The sequence below is a fragment of the Artemia franciscana genome, chromosome 14 (assembly GCF_032884065.1).
Source record: "Artemia franciscana chromosome 14, ASM3288406v1, whole genome shotgun sequence".
NCBI classification, from domain to species: Eukaryota; Metazoa; Arthropoda; class Branchiopoda; order Anostraca; family Artemiidae; genus Artemia; species Artemia franciscana.
The window spans coordinates 16,617,823-16,633,903 of NC_088876.1; the positions used below are offsets into that span (position 1 = coordinate 16,617,823).

Sequence of the window (16,081 nt, forward strand, 5' to 3'; positions counted from 1 at the left end):
TGTCATGGGGGTAGAGAAATTCGATGAAGGGGGCGCAGGATTTTCTAGAATTATTATAAAAAAAAACAATGACAAAATAAATATGAAAAAGTTTTTTCAACTGAAAGTAAGGAGCAGCATTAAAACTTAAAACAAACAGAGATTATTACGCATATGAGGGGTTCATCTCCACCTACATACCTCACTCTTTACGCTAAAGCATTTTGAGTAATTTCAACTATTTATTTTACGGCCTTTCTGGTTCAGGGGTCGTTCTTAAAGAGTTGGGACAAAATTTAAGCTTTAGTGTAAAGAGTGAGGTATTAGTGAGGGGACTAACCCCCCTCATTTACATAATAAAAATATAAGAATATAAAAGTTCGTTACGTAAGTTAATTCCTAAGTTACGTGTATTTTTTACTAATAAAAACTTTCGTTAAAAATTAAAAGTTCTAGTTGCCTTTTTAAGTAACCGAAAAATTGGAGGGCAATTAGGCCTCCTTCCCCACCCCTTATTTCTCAGAATCGTCTAATCAAAACTAAGAGAAAGCCATTTAGCCAAAAAAGAATTAATATGCAAATTTCATTTTAATAATTTATGTGCGGAGAGCCAAAATCAAACATGCATTAATTCAAAAACGTTCAGAAATTAAATAAAAAAAAAATAGTTTTTTTAACTGAAAGTAAGGAACGACATTAAAATTTAAAACGAACAGAAATTACTCCGTGTATGAAAGGGGCTGTTCCCTTCTCAACGATCCGCTCTTTACACTAAAGTTTTTTACTGTTTAATAAAGTAGAATTGAGAGAAAGAGTCAAACTTTAGCGCAAAGAGGGGGGTGTTGAGAAGGGAACAGCCCCTTTCGTACACCGAGTTATTTCTATTCGTTTTATATTTTAATGTCGTTCCTTACTTTCAGTTAAAAAAACTAGTTTTTTTTTATTTAATATTTTTAGGGAGCGACTTGTCCTAAACTGAAATACGAAAATATTGCCCCGTTCAATTGAAAAAACAAAATTCACACTTTCTAATGGTGGAAGTTTCATTCTAACTTGAATATCTCTTTTCCCCGCACATAATGGCGAAGTTAAATGGTTTTTTAAGATTTTCAGAAAAGTAGGGGTTGGTCGGCTTTTAGTTTTCTGTCGTTTATTCGCCTCTGTTAAGACTTCAGAACAAATCCTGTATTAAATCTATTGCAGATTATGGCTGTCTATTTTAGTAGGGCTCCTAAGTCTTACCTGGTACAACTCCAGAAGAACTCGTTAAGAGCTATTACAGTAGGCTATAGCACCGAATGCTAACTGTTGTCTTGAAAAGCATGGTTTGATGGGAATTCAGCGACTGTATTCTCTGAGTTCCTTTAAATCCTTCTGAGGAGCTTTGTTTCCTTTTCTAACATTTGCCAAACCAACAGGAGGAACACATGGGAACAGTGCTTGCTCTGTTTACTTAGTCTCACCCAAGGAGTAAATGATTTGCGGGACCAGTTGGAAATTAGGTTTGTGTGGCTTTGCTCATCCATGTGGAACTGTGTTTCATGACTGTGAATGGGCTGTTTCGTCAAGGACGCCGATTCACAAAAATCTAGAAGGGCTGGTGTTAGGGCAAACATTCTTAGGGGGTAAACATAAAATTGGGAGTGGAAAAGTAGCATATAAGATGATTATGTTATGTCTTGCGCAATAAAACTCACAAAAAAAAAACGAAGAACAAGTAATATCTATGCAGAGTAGCAGAGCGGGATGCGCTGCGAATCTTCGTGGACAAACTCATGTCCTAGGACTACTATAATTCCAGTGAGGCGTAATATCTACTTGTCTATAAATATGTTCTTTACGTCGCACTTTCGAATTATGTGTACATACAAATTTTGAAATATTCATGGCATTAGCGCTGAAAAAGTAAGAAATCTCAAAATTATAACGTTCGTACCACACAAAATGAAGGATTCCTTCCATTTAACATGCCTCGACTGGCCCGGATTTACACCATATTTCTTGATTGGAAAGTTGAATTTCATAATTCAGTATGAAACATAAACGCAGGTATTTCCGTATATCGGGTATGGTGGGAATTTTCTTTTCGTTTTTGTTTCTTGCTTTTTCTCATTCATTTTTTTTTTAATTTAGCTTTTTCTTATAATGTAGTATAGCTGAAGTATATAATCCAGATCTGTCCCTAATCGGTACCAAAGATGTTGCAGTCCAATAAATACCACCATATGGTGTGGTTTTGCCTTATTTTCATTTAATTTTGTTCATCATTTTTATTGGGAATGGGGCTTTGATGTGCTCTCCCCCCCCCTATTGAATTAATTTCTATGTAAAAATCATCCCCAAATTAAGTTCTATGGAATATTTTTGTGCACTATTGTCTTGCTTGATGGCTAGTGTTATAAAAGACTAGGGAGTTAACGTTACCTTCCTGCTGTTTAAAGAAATAATTTTATCCTTATGAAAAAAATAGTTTTGTCATTTAATGTCGACTATATTCCAGATGTTTCACAATGGTTCAATGGTTACTCTGGGAAATAAGAGGAAATGGCTTGCCTGATCCTGGTGGACATTCTTTTAGTAACTATTCATACGTATCTCTTCACCCAGGAAGAAAAAAAGCCCCAAGAAGTCCTAGCTACGACAAATACTACCATAATGATTATAATGCGTATTCAGAGGGAAAAGACTGCGCTGTTTTTGTGCAAAAGAAGGATCCATATTTGACTTTAAACAGGTAATTATTATGGGTCAAAAATTGCAGAGTTGTTACGAATAATTAATTATGAGGTTATAAAAGGAAGCATTCTGAGATTGCTTGCTTCTTAGGAATTTAAAAGCAGATATTAGTTAGGGTATACACGGTTACCCCTTCTCCCTTTCGGAGAATTAACCCACAAAATCCCCCTCCCCAAATACCCCTCCCTTGTGGAAGATCTTCTGAAAGTTGTCTCCTGTAAAATATCCCCCTCTATCATTTTCCACAAATCACCCAATCAAAATTTGAGATAGCCATTTTGTTCAAAATTATTCAAAGACCAAATAACCATCCTTCTAGGTTTGACAACCCCCCTTCCAGCCCCCGGGGAAAGGGCTATAAGCAATGCAACTTGACTTAAAGGGTGCATTTTAATGCCGAAACATCCAAACTCTCATTGAGCCTTCAGGTAAATCCAGAATTAGCTCTAAGGAAGGGGTTGGAGGGGGGATGGAAGCAAAAATTTATATTTAATCCTTTGTGGTTTCTTTGAACAAGAATAGCATTAAAACACAAAATTAACTAATTTTATTCTATGTAGCCTAGTAGCAAGCTGCCCCTTCCTCATCCCCAATCTCCCCTTGTGGTCATAGAAATTTTCGAGGATGCTTGCTTGATCGGGAACTGAGAGTTCTAGCCTTTTTTAATAAGTCGAAAGTGACTGGAGACCCAATCAGTCCCTTTCCTAAAATTGTTTTTGACATCCGGTCCTTTTGTTACCCCTTAGGCCATCTGATCGACATTTTGAGGTACCTATTATGTGGCAAATTGGTAATTATTATCATATTATGTAGCAATTATTATCTGGGAAATTTCCCAGGGAAATTTTCCACGGGGGGGGGAGTTGATTTTCCCACGGAGGATGGATTTTCCGGGGGACACTGGCTCTCATTAGTAACAGAATTAAAACCCATAAGTCAAACGGAAATTCAACATTGGTGTCAATTGGTGGAAATTAAGTTGGAAAAAAATTACCTCACCAAAATATGATGTGATAAATTTAGTTTTTTGTTCAATTTTTTCTATGAATATGCAAAGAAATAGTAATTTTTCAATGAAAATATCAAAAAGATTTTTCCTAAACCTAGGGAAGACAACAGATCCTGGGAGGGGAGGAGCAATTGTAATCTCTGTCTTCTCCCCCCTAATTAAAGTCACCAAAAAATAAGGGCCTTTGACGCTTAATATATAATAGTTAAAGACTTAATCATTGTAATTGTTTTTTTTTTTTACCACGTAGTTTTGGGTTTAGTTTCAAACATCCGTCAAAACCTGTCTCGCATAGTGGCTAGTTTTACGAAAAGATTCATTCGCAGAATTTTTTTAGTTAAGCTTCTTCTAGGGGAAAGAATTTGAGCTGTAATGTTCTTAACTTTAATTTTTGCCTGTTCTACTTTCAATAGTCCTAAAAAAACTGGCTCCACAGCTTACAGTCTTTATTTTTCCTAGTTTACTCTCTTTTAATATGTGTTTATAACTGGGCCATTCAGACAAATTCCCAAGCGATGTTTTAAGTGTCAGTCATTTTATTATCTTGATAAAGACTGTACTAGTGGTATGCAATGTTCCAGACGAGCTAAAGCCTGTGAGAACAGTCGATAAAGTTTCTGCCGTTCACAAACAGTGTAGTGAGCTTCGTTCCCGAGCCTAATAATAGTCACCCAAGCTTTGGTCTGCAACGACCAGCAGTCCGACGAGCAATTCAGAAGGCTTCTTCTAAGACCAGAAAATGAATGAACTCTGTATATTTTGCCGCAACTTTTACGGCCATAGTACTGCTTAACTGGATTACATCAGGAACTTGTGCCTTGCGTACAATGTTGCTTGCATCCAGTCGCCCTAGTGGCGGACTTGTGATCTTCCTTGACGAGAGTATAGACGGTTGTAAAATAGAATCGTGTGAGTTATATGTAGCGGTTGAGTTCCCTGGCTCTAGTCTTTTCACGCTAGTCAATGTCCCCCTATCGACTTACATGAATGCGGAGAGTAGTGAAAAATGTAATGCTAAGGCTTGTGGACGACTTGGAAGGCTGCTCCACAGAACGGGGAATACGGGGTTTTTAGTTTGTGGTGATTTCCAGAGCGACCGCTTTTCAATAGGAAATTTACAAGATAATCTTATAGCGTGTATCCCTATCCCGAGTGATTGTTCCCAGTATATTAAAGATCAAAAGTTCTCGTTTATTCACAAGAAGCACAAGCAGCTTTGATCACGTCTTTTCTAACTTTACTATTCCCTCACATATACATGTGGATTCAGATCGTACAGCTAATGACCATCTTGGTTTCAAATTTAGCGTTCCTGTTAATCGCACTATGAAATAAAAAAGTCCAGCTTACATAGAAAGATGCAAGTGGAAAAATATTAGTTTCAGTATGTACCACTTGACGTGTGACGAAAACTCGGGCAAAATAAAAGTCCCATTTCAGCTTCTTGTCCATGGGTGTGATGACAAGGTCACGCTCAAGACATACTCAGCTGAAATTACTCACGCGCCAAAAGTTGCTGAATCTACCTTAGTTACCAGTACAGTTATTAAGATAGGTACAAGGAAAAGGGGATGGAGTGAACATAAGTACGTCAATCAAGCTAAGAGAAGGTTGAAGATGTGTTCTTTGTGGCGCGAATCCAGCAAGCCTAGGTCTGGCATGGTCTTTAATCTCTTTCATACAACAAAAAGAAATTATAAAGCATTACTGAATGAGCTGAAAGTGAAAGAAGCAGAAATTACTTCAGAAGAAGCCATCTGTAAACCGTAAAATACGTGGAAAAAGTTCAAAAGTAGTATAGGGCAGTAGGAGCCTTGTGCTACGATACCTGAGTGGCAATGGTTGAAACATGATTTGAATGTTTTTGGGCCAAATAATATTTGGAGAAGGAATGAGGTAAATCTCTAAAATTGTGTCTTGTGGTTTCTAAGAATGGTGTTTTGGGGGCTTTTCATCGGTTGAAGGGTAGCAAGGCTCCCTATCTTGATTATGCTTGGGGTAATCTTCTGCGTAAAAGTCCCCCGTTTTTGCATCAGCACCTGTAACTAATTTTTCACATATGCGTAGATAGTGCCACCGTCTCTAATTCGTTTTGTACCAGGGTCGTTTCAAATATCCTCAAAAAAGACAAAACTCGAATCAATGTGGAGGATATAGGCTGAATACTGTCTCAAGTACGTTGAGCAAAGTGTTGGAACGATTGGTTCTCCGAGAAGTTATATCGGAGTGTTTGATAGACCACAAACAATTTGGGTTTTAAAAACATCTCAGCTTTGCTTCCACCTACAGACTTCTAAACCGTATTCTTGCCAAGGCTGAATAACTTGGGTTTTGTGTATATATGTATGTGTAGTGTTGAAATTTATGCTGCATTTTATTCAGTCATCCAGTCTGCCATCTTCCAGACCCTACTAGATGCTGGTGTGAACACCTATATAGTAGCTATATTATTATATTGGTATTCCAGTAGCTACGAAAATTTGACTTTACAGACTTAGTGTGCTAGTTAAATTTGATTGAGGACTTCGACAAGGTTTATTTTTAAGTCCGATATTATTTAACACTTTCACTTCTAAGGTTACAAAACAATGGTTAAGCCTTGATCTTTGTGATTTTAGTCTCATAAACTTTGCTGATGATTCACTTATGTTGAGTTATGAATGTATATTGTGGGTATAGTCTTTTGGTCGTTTCTTGAAATAGTGTTTTTTGTGCTGTTCTTTTTCCTTTTTTTGCTTTTTGTATCCTGCCATATTTTTGCATTATTGTTGGGCTAAAGTAAAATACCTATCTATCTATCTATATAGTATTTGTTATTGGGAAGTATGCATTGAGTATCTCTATTTAGCGAAAAAATTTATGCTCAAGAAGGATTCCACCCTGACCTGAAAAATTATCAGAAATTAAATAACTAACAAGTCTTTTTTCACATGAAAGTATGCTAAGCAATATTTTACAGGCACAAGGCAAGTTTTTCTATTGAGAGTAAGGAGCAACATTAAAACTTAAATCAAGCAGAAATTGTAAAGCATAAAAGGGGGGCAGCCTCCTCCTCAATACCCCGCTCCTCGTGCTAAAGTTCCAACTTGTGTCCCAATTCTTAAAGAACGTTTCCTGAAACAAAGGGACCGTTTAATTAGAATCAAAATTCTTTTTGAAAGTATTAAAAATATATTTATTTTGAAGAGAGGGGTGATGAGGAAGGGAAAGTTCTGCTCTTATAGGGAATAATATCTTTTCGTTTTAATATTGCTCCTTACTTTCAGTAGAAAAACAGTTTTTGTTATTTAATGAAAAAAATAAACTGATGGGATTGAAGCATAATTTTTAACACTGTAATATTGGACAGTAATCTCTTTTTGTCTCTTTGGTTATGAGTTCTCGTGTTTTGTATTTTCTATATGTCCTACTTCTCACTGACCCTGTCATTTTATAGTGCCCTGGGACATGGCCATCTTTCTCTTTATGTTTCGCTTTCTTTGGAATCACTAACATTTGCCTCCTTTTCCCTATCAAAACTCAGAATTCACTGTTTTATGAGCTAAATGGGTAAATGCCCCACTTTTCATATTCGTTTGAATTAGTCTTGTTTCTTTTATAGTTTTGAGGGTTCAAATGGTGTTTGTATAACATATGCAGATGTAAACTCAGCCTTTTATAAAGCCAGAGAACGACTTGGTTATGAGTCTCCAAGAAAAAACAGCTTCGAAACTCAAGAGATAAACCAACTAGCTCAAGTTATTGAGGAAACAACACGCATTTTAGCACACGAGTAAGTATAATTGAAATCTACTCTAGGCTCAAACATTGATGAAAAATGATATTATCTTTGGATTCGAAGCTGTAATTAGCAAAGGTGAAACAATCATGATACGTGGTAATTGTGGAAAGATTTGTTGAGGTTTTTAGTGTTATACGGAATAAAGAGCTAAAACATTAGGTTTAAGTTTAAATTATTAGACAATTTAAATGCTATACAAAATCTGAATGCTCAATATTAATTTTCAATCAGCCGTTGTTGTGTCCAATAATTTAAAATATAATTTCTACTAATTCTTTGAAGCAAAAGACAAGGCCATTTAATCTTCAAAAAGGCTTGCTACCTCAAAGCAGACAAAGCCGTGAAGAAGAGCGCAAGGAATGACCATCGAAGCCTGATCGAGAATAAAGCCAAACTTTTTGAGGAGGCAGCCAAGAGAGGAGATTCTTGAGCCCTATATATTATATCAAAAGTGACATCGTCGGAAAGAAGCGTGGTGTCAACGTGCCAGTTTGGGACCCATCTGGCGTACTCGTAATCGAACCAGCAGCAGTGAATGAGTTATGGGCATCCCACTTCGAAAGACCCCTCAGTAGGCCTCCACCCGATGAGCCACCTGACATTCCCACAACGCCATCCTTCCCCCTTAATATTAGTGTGGATCCGCTAAGAGCTGTAAAAATTTAAGCAGCTGCCAAGAGATTGAAGAATGGTAAACCTCCAGGAGAAGACCATATATCAGCAGAGATGATAAAGGTCACAGTTGCAGCACTAATAACGTTCTGGACCGCATTTTTGGCTACAATATGGGAAAAGGAAAAGGCACCATTTAATTGGAAGTGCAGCATACTAATACGAAAAGGGTCGAAAGGGGGATGCAACTGTCCCAAAAAAATGGTGAGGAATAAGCTTGCTTTTGGTTCCGAGTAAACTACTCTGTCATATCGTTCTGGAGAGGATCTAAAATGACCTTGAAAAGCACCTAAGGGAAGAACGATACGGGTTCCGCCCGAACTGTTCTTGCGCCGATTCTATATTTGCTTTGCGAGTCCTCACTGAAGAAAGTCGGGAATGGCACTCAAAGCTTTACATGATTCTTATAGACTTTGAAAAGACCTTCAACTCTATAGATCCGGCAAGTTTTTTGAAGATCATTCTTTATTACAGGATCCCCAGAAAAACCATCGCAATTATCATAACTTTTAATGAGGATAAGAAGTGCTGCATCAAGACGCCCGGAGGCCAAACCCGATATTTTCGAATTCTATCTGGCGTCAAACTAGGCTGTGTACTGTTGCCGTTTCTTTTCGTGATAATTATCGGCTTCATTCTCCGTAACTCCGAAACCGATTGTATCAAACTTACTGCCGAAATGACAGTTGGTGACCTAGACTTCGTATATTACATTACAATGCTACAGCCATGCGAGCAACATCTGGAAGAGTTTCTAAACAGGGGCAGTGAAAAAACGAACCAACTTGGCCCAAGAATAAATTTGAACAAAACAATGGTGACTACTGATTCCCCATTTCATATCAGATGTGGAAATGAGGAAATTGAACAAATCATAGAATTTTGGTACCTTGGAGGCATAGTGGAGAGTACGGGATCAACAGCAAAAACCAGAACCTCCGAACACTTTGCGACGAACATACCAGTCTGATCTGCGCAGTGTTCATGCTTCTCTTCAACCCGATTGGGAAGACACATACGCAGCTGCCCTATTCAGAAAAGATTGGTGAAGTCTCGTGGATGCCCTTGGTGCCTCTTGCGGCACAGGTGAACTTAAGTCTAAGGTAATGTAAATATTTCAAGGTGAATGGGGAGGGATAGTTGTAGTATTAGTTATTTATGGAAAAAAGCCATTCTAACCCCTATTCTGTGGATAACCCTAAATAAAGACTATCTTGTTTTATTTAAAGTGAACTTTTCACTGTTTGTGTTTTGCTATACCTAATGTGTTTAAACATATATATTTCTAGGTCATTAAAAATAACCTTTGTTTTTAACCAAAATTAAGTTTACGACTTTTAAAAATGTATCTTCTGTTTTCTTCAAGGATACTATTTCTTTGAATAAAATGTTTAATTTATCACAAGAACGAAATATTTTCTTGCTGAAATCATAGTGTATGATTATTGTATAAGCCTAACACTCGGCTTACAGAGAATAAAATTGCTACAACAATACTCCTCAGTCAAATCAATGAGAAATTTCAGTTGCCGTATTATTCAAACACGGTTTTCAAGTAACCTGACATTTACTGGCAAAACACTCAAAGTTGAAAGAGCGTTGCTGAAATGGATCTTAAGGGTGGTTTTTGCTCTCAAGCTTTCTAGAGCAAAACTGCATTTTTGTATCCCTTTTTTCGTAAATAATTTTGCTGAACTGAACAGCCCTGATAAGCTTCACTAATTGCGTCTGCCATTGCTGGTGCCGTTGTGCTTAAAAAATTGCGGGAAAAATTGCTCAGGTGCGCGATTATAATTTGAATCTCTTTGAATCAACAAATTGCTTGACAAGCAAATAAAATTGACAAAATCGGCAATTAAATTGTGACGAAATTAATCGAGACAAATTGATCGAAAATGGGCGTTGTTAGAGTAGGAGGAGGAATTTGAAGAATCATAGAATCAAATAAAAAATAAAAAGAAATTCAATTATTACAGAAAACTGAAGTTTGAATAGAAAAATTGTTTGATTGATTTCAGGTGCTGATTGCCCAAGGTTGGTGACTTTGGTGATAGCTTGTCGGGGATGTGACCACAGAACTGAACGGCGGTGTTACTTTCTTGGGCACAGTGTCCCTTATTTCGAATGTGTCCCCAAAACATTTTAGTGGATTTGGGTAATACTATATGTTGCCCTTTGATTTGGCGTAAACTTCTAAAAATCTGTCTCCTCTGTTTCCCTTGCCTAGAGGTACTTTCCTTATACGTTTGAAGTGGATCTAGATATTGTTATGCTAAGGTGTTTGAATGAATTTAGTAAGTAAATAAGTGTCACGGTACTAGACCCTCACGGTCCAAACCGGCGGTGCTGATCTCCGTTTCGTGGCTCTTCAACCAGGAAGTACAATGGGGGGGGGGTATCCATCCTTTGCTTTACCACACCTTTCCTGCTTAACTTCCTCAGAGTTCTTCAGGTACCCATTTAGAGCTGGGTCGACTCTGTCTGAGCTTACAGAGTCACGCCACTGACCCTCGTCCCAAATTAAATAACTGGCTACTACAGCGATTAAACCCGTTCCCATTGGACACGTACCTTATGAAATCACCATTCTAATGTCCCATTGGTCCAAGGGACTTGTATTGTATGATCCAGGCCGATCTGAGAAAACCTACCTTCATTTCTGCTGAAAACTGGCAGTAAAAGTTTCCGTTAGAGGGATCATGAATCCAATTTCTGCTCCCAATGTTACATATTTACAATCCTTAGTCTTAATAATAGAGACTAAAAACACTTCCATGATTCCATTTTAAACAAGACACAGCATATTCGCCTTACTACTAAAAATTTGACGTTGAGAATAGACTATGACTTTAGTTGTTTAGTTTTGTTAGAGTGGCATTCGGCTTCTTTTCCTGCTCTAATTACAGAAGTTCTGAATTATTTAGTTTCTTATTTAGATAAAGTGTTGCCAGCCAACTTTTCTGCTAAAAGTTGGCAATGGAAGAGGGCTAAATGCAGCTTGTACTTATTTTTGTGCTGAGACAAGATTGAGTTTGTTCTTCCATGTATTCTTTATTGACGTATAACAAAAAAGAAAATAACTTTAGTCTCCATTTTACCTGTTATCAGCATAGAATAGGATTCCCCTCACTTGACCAGCTTTATTAGAAAGGTTGACAAGTTATAGTTAGATAGATATAATTTTGGTTAGATCACGACAGTCATTCTCTAATGTATTTCGAATCATTAATTAATATTTTATCAGAAAAACTGATTTTATTTTAAATTAGCAAGTCCTTTATATTTGTAATTTCGAAGTATTTCAAGCACGTTCTGCAAATTAACCCGTTTTACTTTCATCAAGTTTTTTTTTTTCAATTACTTTTTGTCTAGTCACGATTTCTTTAATTTCAGGTCATATTTTAATTTCAGGTACAGTTTAACAAATGATGCAATCTATTATGCCTTACCGATGATTGACACGTCGAAAACAATTATTGACAAATATTGTCCAGATTTTCTCAAGTCTTCCAATTGTGAGGTCAAACGCTATAGAGAATATAATTCAGGTTGCAATAACCTTGAAATGAGTCATTGGGGATCAGCCTTAGCGCCGTTCAGAAGACTTATACCTCCTCAATATGCTGATGGTAAAACGACATTACTTATTATAATTACCATTGAAACACGACAGATTTGAGTTTTTGTAACCAATTAGCTAAAAATGACTGATGAAACAAGGGTAATTGGAATGGGATACAAAGTATTTGCTCTGATATTCTCTGTTGCCTGTCTCGTAACCGCATATTTCTTTGTTCTTCACTTTCGTTTTTGACTTGTAAGCCTCGCTGACGCTTATCTTCTAACCATATATTTTTTTATTCTTTACTTTCGTTTTTAACTCGTTCTAATTGCCATTGTCGCAATTATTCCGACCGCACATTTATTTGCTCTTTATTTTCGTTTATCATTACTTCAGACATTTTTTAAACCCTTTGCCGTAGCTTCTCGGATTGGTCTTATCGCATTTGATGGTCTTGGTTTTTCATTTTTGCCCATTGTGAATTTGCATCTCTCTTGTTGTTCCTGATCTTTTCTATTTTGATGGTTCAAGTTTGTACATTTTGAGCAACTTTTAATTTATGCTTTTGTCCTTTAGAGATTATGAAACTGATTGAAACTCCATTTTCAAATAGACTCACTACACTGGGTGTTTTATACTGAGCTATATTTTTTTTTTTATTTTGCATGCATCACAGATACTAAAAACGACATGACCATTTCTGGGGAAGAAACGATTTGATTTATGCTCTTGAAATGTGCTCATAAATATGAAGTCATTCGTATGATTTATTTCCAGAATTTTTTTTTCAGGCCAAAAAATGCCAGGGTGCCTATTTAAAAAGCAAAAAATATCGAGACATTTCTGAGGCGGAAATGATGTGATTTATACTCTTGAAATGTGCTCATAAATATGAAGGCATTCGTATGATTTATTTTCAGAATCTTTTTTTTTCAGGCCAGAAAATGCCAGGGTGCCTATTTAAAAAGTAAAAAATATTGAGTGGTTTTTGAGAAAAGACTTACGCACGTGGGGGGGGGCGCGAAGCGCCCCCAACAACTAAGTGTTGGGGTGGCGCGAACGCACGCTCCTCCTCCAGCCTAATCTATTGAAGGCCTCCCTCTTTACACCCTCCCAGGAAGTTCCCACTTCTTTTAAATCTTTATTTATGACATCCTCCCAACCCAGACAAGGACGACCTGCTTTCCGTGTAGCCCCAGACGGTTGGCCAAAAAGGACAATCTTCGGCAATCTGTCATCCTTCATCCGCAGAACATGGCCTAGCCATCTCAACCTTTCTTTCATTATAGCCCTAGAAAGCGGGATTGAACCACATTTTTCGTACAATCTACTGTTTGAAATACGGTCAGTCAGACAGGTACCCAGAACAATCCGTAGGCAATTCCTCTGGAAAACATCTAGTAAATTTTTATCTGTTTTTCGGGGCGCCCATGCTTGAGAGCCATATCTGACCACTGTCATCACTGTAGCTTCCAATATTCTAATCTTGGTTTGCAGACTTATCTTTCTATTCTTCCAAAAATTTTTAACTGTGAAAAAACACCCTGAGCCTTAGCTATTCTACTTTTAACATCTTCACTGTTCCCACCGTCCTTACTAATAATGCTACCAAGATAAGTGAAGCTGCCAACCTGATGAATCTTTTTGTTACCCAACGTCAACTTTTCATCTTCACTTGTTCCTAGCCTTAGAGACTTAGTCTTCTTCACATTAATTTTCAAGCCTATTCTAACACCCTGAACTCGCAAAATCTTTGAAAATTCATTCATTTTGCTCACACTTTCATCTAGTATGCTTAAATCATCAGCATAATCCAAGTCCAGGAGCGTTTTTCCTCCCCATTTGGTTCTGTGGTCTCCAATTGCGAAGTCCATCAAAATGATCCATATAAAGGGGGATAGAACACAACCCTGCTTAAATCCTGATTTAATACAAAACCAGTTGCTTAACTCATGTCCTACCTTAACCGCAGCAGTATTATTCTCTTACATAGCACAAATCACTTTAATGTATTTTTGAGGCATACCATATAAGGATAAGACCTTTGATAACGCTCTTCTATCAACAGAATCGAAAGCTTGCTCATAATCGATAAAACTGAGGACCAAAGGTGTTTGACAACGAAGGGACTTCTCAATTATTAACCTAAGAGTGAAAACTTGGTCGACACATCCTCTACCTTTTCTAAAACCATTAAAACTTTGTTTTTCCCTTAAAACTTTGTCTACACGTCTCTCAGTCTAAACAGTATCATATTACTCAGAGTCCTGTGGTGGCGCAGTGGATTTGACCTTAGCTTGGTAATACGGGACCCAGAGATCGAATCATGCTGCAGGAATGCACTGCAGGGCTGACGCAGGGACCTTAGTAGTCAAGAAGCGTCGTTAATTCTTAAATAAAAATCATATTACTCAGTAATTTTCTACCTACAGAGACCAGACTAATGCCTCGATAATTACGACACTCACTCTTGTCACTTTCTTATACAGTGGTATAATTAAAGTTTTCCTAAAATCATTAGGTACTTCCCCTTTTTCAAAATCATTTTCATAATCTTCAGTAGCTTATTTACTGCTGTTTGTTAAATGAAGAATACCAAACAGAACATCCATAATTCCATAATTTTTCCAATTCAATAATTTTCCATAATTTTTCCATTCCATATTTCCATAATTTTTCAACAATTCCATAATTTTTCTAATTCAAACCGACAGACTGTTGTATTCTTAACAGCGTGTAAATCTTTAACAATCAAAAATCTATTTTAATTTTACTCCTCTATTTTAGGATTGTGGAAATTGTTTCAGTATAGAAAATATAATGATATACACTGTAACGGTAAAACGACAATTTTGTACTTGAGAATAAAGGAGTTTAGCTACCCTAAGGCAAAATGTTGCTTCTACTTCTATATGAAGCCTTACGACCACAGTTGTTGGACATATACCTTTTATGCAAATTCACTAATATCTGTTGTGCAATCTTAACAATTTTTAAGACTTTATCCCTCACAAATTTCTCGATTTGAGCTATTTTTTCTCTTTTTGGCAAAGCAAAGCATTTGGGAGCGTTCAGGTATATGCTGTAATTTAATTGTATAAAATTTCTCTTGGCCAAGCTATCGACAATCTTTCGTCAATTTTTGTAAGGCTTATTATCAGCACTAACTAAAACCCCCATTAAACTGTTGAAACCACTGAATCAGCACTAATTAAAACCCCCTCTAAATAGCTGAAACCTTTTCTTTATATTTTGATAAATGTTTCCTTTGCTGTTAACTCTTGATTGACACTACACATTTAAAAACAAATATAAAGTTGAAACAATAGGAAAAATATTTTCAAGACAGTGGAAATCAATTCTGTGAGTATTTCGACCCTATGTCCAAGGACATCTTCAGCACAATACGAGAAAGAGTGTGTGTGATATAAATAACTTACATTAAAATGCGAGAATTAAAACTAACAATTTTTTAATAAACTTTTTTAAAACAGTCCTAGCATCCTTACTTCAACGAAGTTCAACCAGGACTCAGTTAGAGTATAATTCTCGCATTCTAATGTAAGTTTACTTATATATACATGTTTTCTCTCTCTCTTTCTCGTATTGTGCTGAAGACAGCCCTTGGACATAGGGCCGAAATATTCACAGAATTGATTTCTACTGTCTTGAAAACATTTTCCCTATTGTTTCAAATTTGTATTTGTTTTTTTATGGAAATGCAGTGTGGTCTTCGTCGCTATTTTTTGCTACACATTTACATATGATTCAAAATAAAGAGTAGCTTAAATGACGAAAAGAGCATTAGAATGAAATTTTTTCCTTGTCTATACTTTCTCATTGGTTTTGGCTTTGGTATCTCTTGTGTTTTGAAAATACTTCGGGACTAATTGTCGTTAATTGTTTTTATTTTGAATTGCCTTCTTAAAAAAACTAGTGTAAATACTTGGTTTTGTATGTGGTATTAGTTTCGTAAGTCGCAGTTTCGTAAAAGGCACTAACAAAATGTAAATGCTATAATGCTATGTGCTAAAATGTAAATACAAAGTGTTAAATACTTCCTTGAAACACTAAACAAGTGGTCATGGGAAAAATGCTTAATGACCAATGTTTAGTCATTTCTTTGATGTCTAGCGCGTCAATATAAGGAAAAAAAATGTCAAATCCTTATAGAAAGAGTAATTCGTTCTTTCATCAATTTATTGCTTATAAGTAAGATGTGGGATTATTGTCAAACTAACTTAAAGTTTTTGGCACTCAATGATTAGGACTGGAAAACTTAAAAACTCCCCAAAAATATTAAAAATCCAAGAAATTACGTCTTTTTGTGTAATTGAAACTT

At 36.5% G+C, this 16,081-nt stretch overlaps 1 protein-coding gene across 1 annotated transcript in view; it reads left to right on the forward strand.

Moving 5' to 3' along the window:
• LOC136035398 (peroxidase-like) overlaps positions 1 to 16,081 on the forward strand; it is a 96,331-nt gene that overhangs the window by 12,435 nt on the left and 67,815 nt on the right. The window contains 3 exon segments of the mRNA XM_065717180.1: positions 2,480 to 2,713; positions 7,326 to 7,496; positions 11,589 to 11,806. Coding sequence (XP_065573252.1) covers positions 2,480 to 2,713; positions 7,326 to 7,496; positions 11,589 to 11,806 — 623 coding nt within the window.